Consider the following 16679-nt stretch of genomic DNA (forward strand, 5'->3'; position numbering starts at 1 on the left):
GGTACTAGTATTTGGGTATTAGATCTTCTTGTAACCTCGCATACATGGTTATCCCTTCCTACTGTTATCAGTATACACAGAGATCCCAGTGTATTTCCTCAACACATTAATCCCAAGAGTTGGGTACAAACTTGCTTCCATTATTTCACATGAGCAGACAGACAGTCACGGGCCAGAGTTTGCAGCAGGTGATCAGAGATAGCCCACCTCAGAATCGCCATCTACATCTTGCATGCAGACAGCACAGTCATAACTCCTCTATCTTACAATGCAGAGTGGATTATCGAATTGCATCGGTTCATGTGCTTTGAGTAAACGTGCGTCTATTAATATGTTCAGTCACTGCCACAAAGTTTCACGTGCTTTACTTTTTATGTTCTTGGTAGATCAAGCCAAAATCTCGATGCATTGGAGTGTTTTGACATTTATTGTTGGGCAATGATTCATGCCACACATGCAGAAAAGGACAAATTGGAAAAACATTAATATCCACTCTGGACAAAATAGAGAAATGAATATAACCCAAATGAAAAATTCTCAAAAAGCAATACCCTTTTAGTAGCAAGAAAATGTGTTACCATGACTGGGCATTCTGCATCTCTTAACAATCTTGTGTGTTGTTCTGTACACTGTGTGGTCCCTTTAAGGTACTATAACTGTACATCTAATGCTCCAGAACGATTATCCCTGTTATCTAAGGTATGAAATGGAAACCTAAATATCAATGTTCAAGATGTCCAGTTCTATCTAAAGAGCATTGAGAAACCGAAATCGGATTCAAAAGGAAAGTACATTATTGTGAGGGGCCAAGAGTGTCTGTAGTTGGACTTTCAATTACAAATGCAAACACCTCACTTGTAATATTATGCTACTCACTGTTCCTCTACTTTTGGAGAACATGTTTCGATCGTGAAGACGTGAATATTTTCAGATTTTGTTGGATTACATCCATTGATAAAGTATTTAATAGCAGATTAAACCTCCCATTGTATGAGGTAGCACAATTGGACTAAATGAAGCTGGCGTCAATATGCCAATATAATGTTTTTCCAAAAATAATTCAGAAATGAATGGGAAGAATGGTGGTCTAGATGTAAGGCAATATACTATACTATGCTATACTATTTTTGTATGCTGGACAACATTACAGGGCATAATCATTCAGCTGATGCTGCTCTGTTTCAGGAATTTCTGTCTGTATCTTATTGACATTCAACTGATTGATGTAAGCAAGGGATGTCATTATCAGTGCCTCTTTCTATTCTTTTCAGCTACAACCTGGGAAGCGGCATTGCTACCATTTTGGTCAATGGGTCCTTCAATGATGGAAGGTGGCACAGAGTGAAAGCTGTACGGTATGTGATGTGTTTCTAAACAGTTTTTTCATTTTTGTTGCTGAATCAAATATAAAACAACAAGATAGTGTCCCCCACGTTTTCCCAATATTATTTCCCAAACTACCTACTCTTCGCTCTACTCCTCAACACATTCCCATTCTGAACTCTTCAACATGTGACAATGTTTGCTGTGTTGCTATTTATACCCCAGTTCCACGGCACTATTCCACACAACAATCTTTGCAGGGGCAAATACAAATTAAACAATTTATTCAAAAAGATTTTGTAGTGTAATCCCACAACTAAAGACAGTTTTTATATTAAAATGATAGGGACTATTATATACACTGTTGTTTTCTCCAGATCTCAATATAATACAATTCACCTCTCAATGTCTGTACACAATTAAAATAACCACATTGCATATCAGATAATCAGTTCATTTGTTTAAAAAGTGAATTTTATATATTCCAATTTGAATTTTTACCACTAAAATTTTTAAAAACATGTAGATGTCGATGCAGCATTTCGGTGGATTATATCCAATACAACCAGCTTCTTCAGGACAAAGATTTTGGGACAAATAAAAGTGATTAAACAGCCCATCGTTCCTCCAAGACAGTTGAACAATCGGAGAACTTCAGTTCCCATCACTCCCATGAAAACAGAGATGTCCTCCTATATGTCCCCATTTGATGTAACATCTCCAGCCATTTTAGATAAATGGCCATTGCTTGACTTAGACTTGGTTCGAAAACTTTTGAATTCCATCAAATCTGGCTCACCAAACGATCCATTACCGTGTTCTATCCTGAAAAAATTAAATGATAAAACCCTAGGGACAATTACCAACCTTCTTAATAAATCACTACAGGAAGAAATCGTACCAAAGGAGTGGAAACATGCAATGATCCACCCTCTACTGAAAAAAGCTGGAACTGATCCCAACTTGCCATCCAACTTTAGGCCTATATCTTTGCTACCTACCTTTGCAAAGATATTGGAAAAACATGTCCACAGAGTCCTCACTGATTTCATTACCACCCATGATCTACTACCCCTCCATCAGTCAGGATTCCGCACAGGATTCTCCACGGAAACGACTCTGTTGGGCGTAACTGAGAATATCCGCCTACTGTTGGACCGCGGAGAAACGGTTGCCTTGCTGTTACTGGATCTCAGTGCAGCATTCGATACTGTGTCACATGCTGTACTTGAGCAAACCCTCCACGCCACCGGTATCAGAGGCGCCGCCTGCAATTGGATTAAATCTCTGCTAGAACAACGCACCTTCCAAGTTTTCTCCCAATCAGCATGCTCTGATACTATGATCCTTAAACATGGAGTGCCACAGGGCTCTATATTGAGCCCACTGCTTTTCAATGTTTACATGAGTCCATTGGCCAAAATGATAGAAGAGTCTGGCCTACTCATGTTCTCGTATGCTGATGATTCCCAGCTTATTTTCTCTTTATCATCTTCGGACCCAAATAACATCTCGTCATTAAAAATCGGCCTCACTAACATCGCAGACTGGATGAGAAAAAATTTTCTCAAACTTAATGGCGAGAAAACAGAGTTACTTGTTTTGGGCAAAAACAAAGAACTCTGGGGACCCCAGCACTGGCCTGATGTGATGGGCACACCCCCGGTCCCAGTCAAATCAGCACGCAATCTCGGAGTCATCATTGATGAATCATTAAGTCTTAATCAGCAAGCTACTAAGACATCATCCACTTGCTTTGCGATTCTAAAGTGGCTGAAGAAAATCTGTTGGATGTTGCCCAATAACACCCAAAAATCGGTCATCAATGCTTTGATAACCTCCAGGCTTGATTACGCCAACGTGCTTTATCTAGGGGCCAACAAGGCCATAACCCGACGACTACAGACAGTGCAAAATGCCGCCGCAAGACTGCTGTGGAAAATTCCCATCTCCACACCTACCACCAAGTATATCCGCGAATTGCACTGGCTGAAAATCGAGAATCGGGTAAAATTTAAATCCTTATGTCTTATGCATAAGATCTCAACCAACAAGGCACCCAAATATCTTCAAAACCTTATTCAGCCCTACCGTCCATCCCGCACCCTTCGTTCAGCTACAGCCAACCAATTCGTGATCCCTAAAATCAGGCTGGCGAGAATGGGCGGCAAATCTTTTTCATACCTGGGACCTTCCCTCTGGAATACTCTTCCATTGATTCTTAGGCAGGAAACGAATCACCTGAAATTCAGGAAAGCCCTAAAAACCTGGCTGTTTAACATCTAAAAATCCTGATTTTCTCAATGCACGGAATCATCAGCGCCGGAAAAACCTTTGTTGGGTAGCTGTAGCGCTTTAGAAATGAAATAAATAAATAAATAAAATAAATTCATAAAAGCTATTGGAGAGCATAACTGACTCTGGGAGTGTGTCAAACAGCCAAGCGTGTCCTGTGTACAACACACAGATACAGATAATTGTTGTCACAAAATCTTTCCCCTGAAGAAGCTAGTTGTATTGGATATGATCCGCCTACACGTTGCTTCGACACCTACCTGTATTTTTAAATTCTAGGGTCAAAATTCAAATGTGAATATATAAAATGCACTTTGTATCCAATGGATTGATTATCTGATATGCAATGTGGTCATTTTAATTGTGTACAGACATTGATAGGTGAATTGTATTATTTTGAGACCTGGAGACAAAAAACAGGGTATATAATAGTCCCTATCATTATAATATACAAAACTGTTTTACTTGTGTGATTACACTACAAAATCTTTTTTAATAAATCGTTCAATATGTACTTGATCCTGCAAAGATTTTTTTGTGGAATATTGCAGTGGAATTGGGGTATAAATAGCAACACAGAAAACATTGTCACATGTTGAAGAGTTCAGAATGGGAATGTGTGGAGGAGTAGAGTGAAGAGTGGGTAGTTTGGAAAATAATATTGGAGAAACCTTAGGGACACTATCTTGTTGTTTTGTGACTAACCCTATCTCCTACTTAAGTAAGGGTACTTCTCACATTATTGTGATTGCTGAATCAATTATACCATGAATAGTTGTATGTCACAACAACCCCACTATTTAAAAGGAGAACAAGTGACTGCAGATCATATGACCTGCAATTTGATTGGTGCATAACTCTTACATCGTTTAGCTCACTTACTGCTCCTCTGGCTGTTGTCTACCACTTTGTTCTGGTCAGTGCCCTCTGCAGGTTAGCACTGTGCCTCTCACCATTAATGAATAAGCAGGTAGGACAGGGCAGATGCACAGTGCTGTCCTTTAAAGAAGGGAGGCATGGAAGTTTGTCACGCTCTCTTCCCTGGATGCCCTGACCCATCTCGCTTAACCGTTGCTCTAGCTGCACTGCAGTTGGATGTTTGAGTGCTTGCAATTGTAGCCATGTTATAATGTGGTACTCAGTGGACACATTATAGTGCAAGTCTAAATAAGCTAAGAAACATATGATTTAAAAGTATTACAAAAGCAACTGTGTTGCATTTTTAAGGTGCTAATAGCAATTGTTAAATCCTCCGTTCTGAAGAACCTCTTTTATTTGAGGCTCGATGAGCATAGTTCAGCATAATATATACACTGAAATTACTAACATGGTAATTAAATAAAAAGTCTGCTCGTTGTATCAGATGCATGTAAGATTATATCTTGTTACGTTGTTGAAAAACAACTATTCCCAATGGGTGTATTCGATTGTATCTCTTGGTCTTTAGTTACCACAGGCAGTTACCAGGCAGCTATATTGGCCACAGTTATTTAGTAACCACCTCCAATACCCCCATCCTATTTTGAATTTTAACTTTTTTTTGTTAAGATGCATTTTCGTGACAGTGAAATAGTTCAAACTGATTTGTCTTTTTCAAGTAAATATTCCATTGTTTGGCATTTCACTGTAATGTGGTCTTGGTAGTTTTTTTATTTAATTTTGTTCCATAGTGAATTTCTTCTTATGGTACCAAGAGAGATGTAAAGAACATGTGCATGAACAGTCATGGTTATCTTTGTATTTCTGTTGCAGTGATGGTCAAACAGGAAAAGTAACTGTGGACGATTATGGTGCACGGACAGGAAAATCACCAGGGTTGATGCGCCAGTTAAACATCAATGGAGACTTGTATGTTGGTAAGTGCCCACCTATCAATGACAATGATTTACTTTATCAAGGTCTTAGAGAAATGGGGAAAAAAGTTTTATCAAAGAAGTACTACTATTAAATTGTAGTTTTGATCGGAGCCCAAATACCACTTAAGAAATGTAGCCTGCCCCTGCCTCTTGAGTTTGAGGAACTCTCTTTATTGTTTGAGCCCAATACCATTCTTTGTCTCCTTATTTCTCTTGAATCAGTCACACCCTGTTTTTGGCAACTCCATGGATTCTTGGCAGCTCCTCTGATAGGGTGCCCTACAACATACATTCTAGGAAAGCTCACACACTGGAGACAGACAACAATAGACAGATATCATCCACAACAGCTTTCAACTACACCCACTATCGGATGTGGTGAAAGGAAACCCACTCGCCAACCCTACAGGACACCCTCAATTTAGACTGTCCCTGAATATCCAATCTTAGACACCAACAAGCTATTAAACAATTGAATACATAAATAAAATATTGAGTCAGATTTTTAGACAATGCCACTGACTGCAGACTAAAATTTCAACTGAAACCCCTAAATTACCAACGAGGTCATACAATGGAGAAAGCTATGCATGAAAAACATAAAACTTTTTGGCCTGTGTTGGGCATTTTGAATACAGTGGGTGAAAAGTTAGCATCAACGTTTTGCGATCTTCCTCGTACTTATCAGTGGCATCCAAAAATGTGGATTTGCTGAAGTTCACAAAACCTCCTGCCTGCGAAATAATAAGTATGGAGGTGGCATTTTCCAAATCACTGCAAATGTCTGCAAGGCACCGCAACCCCCCGCCACTGCATTCTCATTCCACCAATTCTTTTAATGTCACGTAACCACTTTATAACAGAATTTTAATGAGAAGATAGAAAATAAATCACCATCAAACTAGACGCCTGAAGTGCAGGCAAAATAAATAGCCTGTATTCAAAGTAAATATAAATAAATAAAACCAATTTGAACTAGGTTTGCCACTGAAGTGAAAGGAACTACTTTTAGGTAAATAATAAGCACAGACTTTGTGCAGTCACTAAATGTGAAGGAAGCCAGTGGGTAAAGTGAGCTGATCCATTGTCCCATGCTATACTGTGTTGGGCGGATGCAAAATGTGAATGACGTTTAGCTGACCAATAGATGCAGACCACTGACCCAAAGCCCATCTATGAATGTGTTTTATGTCTGGATTTCGTGGAAAAACAGGTATGGAGAGACAACTAACACTGTTTTAAATCTAGGCCTATAAAGGTCCTCTTAGGAAGGACATAGGGGGTGCCTTGTCCCCTCTGCCCCCAGGTCGGCACTGGCAATTACCAAAGGGGAAGCTGTTCCACATAAAGTCCGGTGTCCATATCCGATCAGTGGTTTGCATCTGCAATTGCTATTGCAAATCATTGAAATGTACCAATATGACTTCTAAGTAGGCAAGGGATGCCCCTTTTATGTCCCTGTTTTTTGCTTTTCATACAGGGTTGCAAAACCCTGTTGGGAGTCAGAAAGACTTTTCTGACTTGTTAAAGGGGTTGTACATAGCAAACACACACTTTTGCTGGCAAAAACTCTGAGTCTTTGAGATTCATATGCCTTGTGACCATGAAAGTGTTTTATACATGAGGTCCCTTATTCCCAAATTTTATTTAACACAAGCACTTACGCAGCAATGTGTTTAGAAGAATCTGCATAATGATAAATTGGGTCAAATATACGTACAATTAAATAGAAAAGAATAAAAAGACTGGTGTCAATAAATGGCAAAGGCATATCATATATACATTCTTTATGGCAATCTACAAACAAGAGGAATGATTAGCATGCGTATAGCCATAAATAAAAGGTATAACTAAACAGGAGTCCTGGTGCCAAAACCTTCATGAGCCATCCTGAGAGGCAAGTTGATTGTGAAAAGAGACTGTGCCTTGTTGGAACATGCCTGCTAAAAGTGAAATCCGAGGTAGCAAAATTCTAGAGTGGGGACAGATCATAACATCCTACCATAGAGTGGTGAGATTTTCTTCACTACTCAAGCATTCCAGATCTTGCTCCACAACATCATTGAGGAGGGAGGGCTTATGTTTACCCAAGAATGGACGGTAATGAGCGTTTCTGCTTTGAGGACGTTTGAATGAGGAGCCTGCATCAAACCTAGACTTTCAAACAGGTGTATCTAGAAATCATTAGAAACCGACCAGGCCTTAAGATCCTTGATGTGGGTTAACATTGCTTTCCAAAAGATATTACATTTTGGCAGTTCGACCAGATATAATGCATTCTGTCAATTGTATTATTTTTTTCTATCAAATGCAGAAACATTTGAGACACTCTGATGAGGTTGTCATATCATGAGTATCATAGCTTGTAGGCATTTTATTGATTTTAATGCACTGAGAAGAATTCAAGCTCCTTGTCCAGATGTTAGAACATAATCTTTCAGGTTTTCATCTATTAGGCTCAGACTCCAGTTCTCTCAGCTACCTATGCTTAACTCTCGGTGCCTAATGCGATGTTTCAGTTGACTTTTCGTGTGTATGGTAAAGCACAAGGTCAAAAGTTGTTCAATTGAAACCCACTTTTTTTTGAGACAGGTGTCAATGTCCTTGGACCTAATTTATATTTCGGCGGACAGGTTACTCTGTCAAAAATGTTGCAGGTATCCCATCCGCGGTATTAAGGGTGCATTAATTACAATGGCATTTGCAATATATCTGACGGGATAGCCGTCACGTTTGTGACGGAGTATCCAGTCCCCGAAATATCAGGCAGGCCCTTTGTGACAAAGTCTTTGGTTACTGTCAGAGATCAATTGCTGAAGTGTCCTGAGACAACCCTCAAAGAAAGCAATAAGCTAAAGGCCAAAAGAGACGGAAACCTTAAGTCAGGTTTTTGAAGAGACGCAAAGAAACTTTCTGGAGCAACACAATGCAGAACAAATCGCGGAGAGTCGTAATGAGGACAAATATCTTTATTACTCCTTGTTACTTCCTCTTTTTATGTGTGTTGCATTCTGTAGCACACTAGAAAGAGGAACATGCCTCTCAGGATTGTTTTTGTGCAGGACTGTGCCCTTTCCTGCACAAAAACAATCCTTCATGCATACTTGCACCATGGTGCAGTGTTGCTTGCATTGGCGCTAGACTGCCAAAAGGGCGCAAGCGCAAGACAAAAACTCAGGAATGCGCCCTATGCTTTAAATACAGTGCATTCTTGTCCTTTCCCAGTGACGCAGTGCAGCACAGCAAAGTTACTTGCTTTGCAGCACTGCAACACTATTTTATAAATATGCCCTTTAGTTAATATTTCCCAAAACTGTCATAAGTGGGCCTCAACAAGTTGAGATGGCAAGCCGTACAACAGCAGTGTTCCAAGCAATATATTTCACACTGAGAGCAATAAAGTAGCATTTATTGGTAAACTTTCTCAGCTATAATTCGCATCACTTGTTAAGAAATTCCACCTATTTGCGAGTAAGTATGAAGTTGTTCGCACTGGGTTCTCTGTTAAATAATGTGCGTTGAGTTGTGGGGCTAAGAAACTCTACTAGTGCTATGTTAAATTGAAAGGTGTCTTTGCATACACATTATTTTAACAACAATACAGAAGATTCCTTACAAATATGCTATGAAAATGCCTCGATAAACTGCCAGATATACAACCAGACAGGCACAGAAATGCAATTTTCCGTGCATTTGCACTGTATAAATACCATGATAAATGTACGTGCAGTTTACATGAACAACTGCCAGATAAATCCTGTGATAAGCAGAACAAATACTTCAAAATGTATCTATTTGTATGCAGTGCTTATTTCATAATAATCTTTAAAAAACAATTAAGTACCAGGGCCTACAATATTTCGCATGAGTTGAGTCCACTGCAGCTGCACTTTTTTTTTTTTTTTTTTTGTAAGACTTTATTAGTAGTTGCCAAATGTACTTTACAATCTTTTTACAACCCGGAGGCCAGTTGTCATACACATAATAGTTCAACTTCATTGTTACACAGCTCTTCAGCCGACAACCTTCCGGTCCGGCAGCAATTTATCGACAATTTACGATGAATGGTAAATAATCTGAATCGTCCTACTTTTTATTTTATATCTTAACACAACTTTGGACTCAATAGGATTAGTTATCAGCTTATATTGATATCAATGTATATTCAGTATCTCACGCTAGTGGGTTTCCCCGGGTGTCTATCCTGTTCCCTCTTGTCCCTAAGTTCTACAGTTGATCAAACACGCTTGTATCCCAGACCCCCTCCCAACCCTTCCCAGCGAACTCTAAGTGAATCATTCATCCATGTCCTCCTCGTCCCCGGAACTATCAATGTCTTCTTCAGGAAGAGGCTCGCACAGGTCCCCCCGATAACTGTTCCAGGGCTGCCAGATCTTATTCCATTTGCGAGGGTTGGCTCTCATTTTGTATACTGCTCGTTCAACCACCATAAGTCTGTCCCTAGTCCTGCACCACTGTGCTAAAGTAGGTGTTTCTGCCACTCCCCATTTCTGCGCTATATCTCGTCTGGCAACCATGACCCCCACTATTACCCATTGCTGCCCCTGACGCGTCAGATCATTCTTCCCCCACACATTCAGCAAACACACACGCGGGTCCGGTGTGAGTGATATCTCTAGAGTTTGGGAAATGGTGCGCATGATTTGTCGCCAATAGTCAGTGATAATCGGGCAGTCCCAAAGTTTGTGTAGTAATGTCCCCTCTCCTCCACAGCCTCTGAGGCAGTTCAGGTGATCCGCCCTGCGTAGTTTGTGTAGGGTAGATCTGGTGTAGTAAACCCTGTGCAATATCTTAAATTGCACCAACCGAAATCAGGCCGAAACACCTGCTTCCCTCGGGGATGCCAGTGCGGCGTTCCAATCTGTCTCAACCATAGCAGCTGCCACTTTTTGCGTGTCACCTTAAAACTATAGGTTTAAACCATAGTTTTATATATACATTGTTTAGGTATAGTAAATAGCTACATGTTCTACTCACAAGCTCTGCCAGAAAAATTCACACACTGCCACCTAGTGATGCATTCTAATAAATACAAGCAGGTGTTTACAAATAAGTGCCAGAGCCAAGCACCAGCAAAGACAGGCACAAATTAAACACTGCTTGTATATATGTGTTGTATGTGTAGTGTGAACCTATCTGAATGGCAGTAGGGTGCTGTGACAGATCAAAGGGGAATATACAGTTAACAAGGGATTGGAGGCGTAAATCGGTTCTGATCCAGAAGTGGACATTAACTGTATCATGATGTAGTGTTTTTAAAGAAATGTGTGTGTCTCTTTATCAATAGCATGTTAGATAGAAGCACAGATATATGCGTTGAACAAGCACCAGAACAAATACAAATATTTGCAACAAGCAGAACCATGGTCAGATTTTTAGTTTGTCACTGTCTGTCTTTTTTCTGCCCTGTAGGTGGAATGAAGGAGATAGCCTTGCATACAAACCGGCAGTACATGGGGGGCCTTGTGGGGTGCATATCGCACTTCACCCTGTCCACTGATTTCCACGTCTCCCTGGTAGAAGATGCTGCAGATGGGAAAAACATCAACACTTGTGGAGCAAAATAGCGACGCAGAGACTTTCAGTGATAGAATCATTACAGCGGTGTAAGACCACTAAGAAATAGACTTATTGCTGCCCATGCCAATCGTCCAAGGAGCCAAGAAAGAATATTGATGAAAGACAGGAAATATAAATCTCTCTTGTAAAACTTTTGCTTTCTAAATTGCACAGTTTTTAGTGTATGTATTTAAAGTTGAAAGGCTTCTAATTCACATGGAATTAGTGTCCTTGAGTTTAAATATATCATCCCCTTCACAGAATTGATATCTGATCAAAGAAAACGATGTACTCAGAACAGGAGTTGTGATGTTTTTATATCCATAAGCCTATTCTATCTGCTAATACGTCTTGCCATTAAACATGGTGTTTATACATACACACAACAACCAAACTGACTAACAAATATGCAGGGACCCAAATCTCATTGAATTGCTAGAAATTGCAACAATTCTGCATGCCCAAAAAAGAATGTATGAGTGATTATTTTTTACGACAAATAGCAGTATTTATTTGTTCTAGAAGGCAGATAGAAAGCTTCATTATTCAGTTACCAATGTGTACCTGTGTCTGAAAATCAGTATTAGTAATGTTTACTTAGCAGTGACGATGACACAGGGAAACAATGCACTAGAACCAGTCTACGCCTCTTTCCACACAGTCAGCGCTTTTTGTTTTGTTATGGGAGTTCCTCAAGGAAAAAAAGAAAATTCAGTCAATGCCCACATCATTAGCATCCTGGGCGTTATTTCTAAAGGCAGACATCTTGCTGCTATACATTAAGCAAGTTCTTGTTTCCTCAAAGATGTAAGTGGTACCTGGAACAGCACTCCACCAGTAGCTTATGGACTGAACAATAAAAGAACCTCGCAGAGAGGTTATATGGGTAAAAGACAGTGTCTGGTTATGTACCTGCAGCATACGTCATTGGGCTCCGGGCACAATATGCCATTTTACAGGCAGTTCTTGAAGGCCACATCGAGGTGAATTCCAATGAAGGCTAAATAGCTCAGTGCACACGTCATACGTCCGAATGTCCTTCTGAGATCGACACATTTTCGATATAGAGAACAGATCTTTAAGAGGCTCAGTTCTGGACATTTAGTAAAAGCAGTTTGCTAAATGTTCTGAATAGTTTGACAACTACAGATAGCTCACCCTAAAATATTTCCCCATAAAGGAATATCGCAGACAGTTCGGACTAACATAAAAGGAGTAACACTTTTAAAAGTTTCTCATACCTTTTTTTAGTTACCAGCACCATTGAGTCATTCTTGCATATTCATGCATGTTCTCTGTGCTTAGAGCTTAGCACCTGAATCCATTTCAGGAGAATAGCGTATGAGAAGGATTTGGTATCCAGGTTATTAAACTTCTGCTTCAGTGGGTTAATGAAGGCTACCTGTTGGTTCATGCTCTCAATAATTCATTGTTGGTTATTTTCAGACATAATCAAGGTGCAAGTCAGCAGAGTGACACATACACCTTAATATGATTACGCAACAAATTGTGCGCTGTTTAGGAATTTTTGTAAATCCTTTTTATGGTGCTTGCAATAAAGATCATCTACTTTAACATAATTCGTAATAATGCGTACAAACAGGGAACCTATGAACTGTCCAGGACATGCTCTTCCATATAGAAGAGTTCAAGGAGAGTTTTTACAAAATTTGCACAGATGTATGCCCACCAGTAGATGCAAATGTCACTTGCAATTAGAATGCAATACAATAAGCGCTACTGATGGCCACATGGTGGAAGGCATAACTTCCTACCATTTTGTAAAGAATCAGAAGAAGAGTGTAGATTCATGGAACATAGTCGTGGACTCTAACCTGAAATACATGGTCAAATTTGTCTTCAACTTACTTGTTAATAGAGCCTGCAGAACTTGTAATACACTTTCAAGGACGCTATATAGTGGAAACTGTATACTTCTCACTATAAACTCTCACCAAGGATTCATTAACAATGTAATGCTCTTTCAAAACAAATCGATTTCAAATCCAGCCAGGCATCTCAGGCTCCTCTCAGCTCTTCTGTCTAACTCTTATTGTTAATGTAACTTCAGGGAGGTACTATATCTACCCTCAGAGAAGTGCAAAACAAATGCAATATTTGATTATTGTCATTGATAGGATGTAATCTCATTTTTAAAATTGCTTCTAGTTAGTTACACTAACTTAGTGTTAATGTATGCACATTGTTATCAAACATATACTGAAGGTGGCAGAAAATTGGATGCTTGGTGGACTGGCCTTTAGTAGACCATCATGAAGAGGAGTTAGTTAGGAATTCCAGGTAACTTGTTTCTTAAAATCTGCCTAATTACATAAAGCACCTGTGCAGCCTTTTCCCATTTTGAGGGAAGCATTTAGATTGCCTCAAAAAGGAGTACAGGAGAGGGCCCTTTACAATGAAAGACGCCTTATTGTAAAACATTGTCTCACAGACTGTGTCTACTACACAGCAGTTTCCTTCCTTGAATGTTGTACAGTCACGTCTGCATGAATAGATAATTAGCAGTAACATTATCGCTCATCAGACTCAAACTCCAAAAAACAACAAAATGACATACTACCCGTCACCCACATCAAAGAGGCTAATTGCTTACACTGTGTTCAAGAACCATGAGAAAGGAAAACTAGGACTGTAAGCAATGATGTTAAAAATACTCACTCCTACACATGTACAACTGTAGCACTGTGGAGAAGCAGCAAATATGTGCCACCTGCACAATTATGACATTTGTCCAATAACCCAAATTTAATGTGCTATTCCTTGGCGCCTCCAGGTGTCCATCAAAAGAAACATATGCAGTACTTTTCATACTCTAGATATTACAGTGCAAATTGGAATTCAACGTAATTGTGGAGAAGTGTGGCTCACTGGTTAGAGGAGGCAGACCTGAAGCAGAGGTCAGACCCGGGACCAGGGTTCAGTTCCCGACGCGGCAGGGTCTTGAGCCCAAATATCCACAGACTTGATAATTCTCGTTTCGGTGCCTACTTGAATCACGGGTTCACACTCTGCAGCTCTGGGCATTAGCCTGCTTAATCTCCACTACGGCCCTCCTGCGGCGGGATGCCTGGCTTTCACCTTGGGGATGCCCAGTATGGGTATCTCACAGGGAAAAAGCCAGAACGGGTTCCCAAGGCAAGCGCCGAGATGCCTACGGGTAATCGAGCGCTATATAAGAACGCATAATAATAATTAATGGTTTGTTATCTTCCAGTTTTATGTGCATTCATAAAGCACACATCATGCCATAAAGTAAAAGAGCTTGGTGGAGAGTAGTGCAGAGGAAGCAATGGGTGTGCAAGAAGTGTATTGAATTTTTGGAGACGGGATGTTTTTTTAAGGTCTACATGTATGTCCAAGGACAGTAGAGGAATAAGCAGTTGTGCACCGAGCACTCCTATTATCTTCAAAGTTAAGCAAAATCTAACCTAATGTTATGATCTGTGTGCAGCAACTGATTGAGTATACCCAGGTACTCTACTAAGTAACATGCAAATGTGGCTGGCTAACGGAAGTTAGCACAGGCTCAGTTGCGCACAACCCTCTTCAATTCTATTGATCAAACCTTTTTTAACGTTTCAACACATATTTTTATTCATATGTTTTTTTGTAATTCAATCAAGTTTTTCCAACACAACCTTCTGTGTTTATACATTTACACATAGATTTTCATTCACAAAATAACAACAAATTAATTCATACATATGAAAACAACATTGAATTTCTTGAATGTATCATAATCCGCCCAATGCATTTCGGGACAGAAGCAGGGTCCCTTCGTCAGGGGCAATGCTGAAAAATAACATGTACAGGCACATCAGTCTCTATGCATCTAATACATACATATTTATGCATCTATTTCATCACATTTCTTATGTTTTTCCACCACCAAAAGTCAAAAAATTACACCCAAAGTGCAATAACCAATAAAAACCTATAACCTAAGGAGCATGTAAGGAATACTTACATACACACACGAGTAACTCTATTTCCTTCAAGCCGCGTTTATCCTCGGTCCAAAAACAGCTAAAAAAACAATGTAAATGCTATTGACGCATACCGCCAGCATAAACCTTAAATAAAGACTTCAACCGCAATTAATTCACCACATGTTTGCATACCTGCATAAGCTTCAGTAATACGCGTGTCATCAAACCTTCCTCGTATATATCGTGAACCTCCTTCAAAATCTCTCTGTAACAAACAGGGATAAAGCGCTAAGTATTCTGTTCGTTTCCGCATTGAGCCACACTAAATAGCCAACTAAATACGTCTCGCACAACTTCACCTTACCGAGTATATTCCAATACGCCGCTCTCCAAAACAATCCGTCAGGTTTTCATCCAATGCTCAGAATCTCCCGCGTTTGCAATGCCAGCGCCATTGCTTGACTAAATTGCCATAACCTTCTTCCCTATTGGTTGAGCAGCGGAGATTCTCATGAATATGAATATATACATCCTTAGATTGATTCAATATATCACATTAGCAGCATATTTATGGTGGTTTGATGTTATATCATGTCTGCGGGCATTGAACTCACTTGTGTAAGATTTGCCATAGAATTATCTATTGACGTTTTCGCTCGAAGCGTTGAATATATCGAGGCGGTAAAACATGATGTTGTTAGAGTCCGGTTGTCCAGACAACGTGTGACGTAGCCGACTAAGTTTGATTCGGTGCCCCTGACTGGTGGAGAATCTCCGCTGCTCAACCAATAGGGAAGAAGGTTATGGCAATTTAGTCAAGCAATGACGCTGGCATTGCAAACGCGGGAGATTCTGAGCATTGGATGAAAACCTGACGGATTGTTTTGGAGAGCGGCGTATTGGAATATACTCGGTAAGGTGAAGTTGTGCGAGACGTATTTAGTTGGCTATTTAGTGTGGCTCAATGCGGAAACGAACAGAATACTTAGCGCTTTATCCCTGTTTGTTACAGAGAGATTTTGAAGGAGGTTCACGATATATACGAGGAAGGTTTGATGACACGCGTATTACTGAAGCTTATGCAGGTATGCAAACATGTGGTGAATTAATTGCGGTTGAAGTCTTTATTTAAGGTTTATGCTGGCGGTATGCGTCAATAGCATTTACATTGTTTTTTTAGCTGTTTTTGGACCGAGGATAAACGCGGCTTGAAGGAAATAGAGTTACTCGTGTGTGTATGTAAGTATTCCTTACATGCTCCTTAGGTTATAGGTTTTTATTGGTTATTGCACTTTGGGTGTAATTTTTTGACTTTTGGTGGTGGAAAAACATAAGAAATGTGATGAAATAGATGCATAAATATGTATGTATTAGATGCATAGAGACTGATGTGCCTGTACATGTTATTTTTCAGCATTGCCCCTGACGAAGGGACCCTGCTTCTGTCCCGAAATGCATTGGGCGGATTATGATACATTCAAGAAATTCAATGTTGTTTTCATATGTATGAATTAATTTGTTGTTATTTTGTGAATGAAAATCTATGTGTAAATGTATAAACACAGAAGGTTGTGTTGGAAAAACTTGATTGAATTACAAAAAAACATATGAATAAAAATATGTGTTGAAACGTTAAAAAAGGTTTGATCAATAGAATTGAAGAGGGTTGTGCGCA

At 39.7% G+C, this 16679-nt stretch overlaps 1 protein-coding gene across 2 annotated transcripts in view; it reads left to right on the top strand.

Moving 5' to 3' along the window:
- The window catches only part of EGFLAM (EGF like, fibronectin type III and laminin G domains), a 639867-nt gene extending 625949 nt beyond the window's left edge, over nucleotides 1–13918 (top strand). For both annotated transcript variants that reach the window (XM_086960551.1, XM_086960552.1), the window contains 3 exons: nucleotides 1272–1355; nucleotides 5371–5474; nucleotides 10908–13918. In XM_086960551.1, coding sequence (XP_086816677.1) covers nucleotides 1272–1355; nucleotides 5371–5474; nucleotides 10908–11062 — 343 coding nt within the window. In that variant the 3' untranslated portion in view covers nucleotides 11063–13918. The remainder of the gene's footprint in view (nucleotides 1–1271; nucleotides 1356–5370; nucleotides 5475–10907) is intronic.
- Nucleotides 13919–16679: the final 2761 nt, after the last annotated feature.

This window comes from Lissotriton vulgaris, chromosome 3_1 (genome assembly GCF_964263255.1).
Source record: "Lissotriton vulgaris chromosome 3_1, aLisVul1.2, whole genome shotgun sequence".
Lineage (NCBI taxonomy): Eukaryota > Metazoa > Chordata > Amphibia > Caudata > Salamandridae > Lissotriton > Lissotriton vulgaris.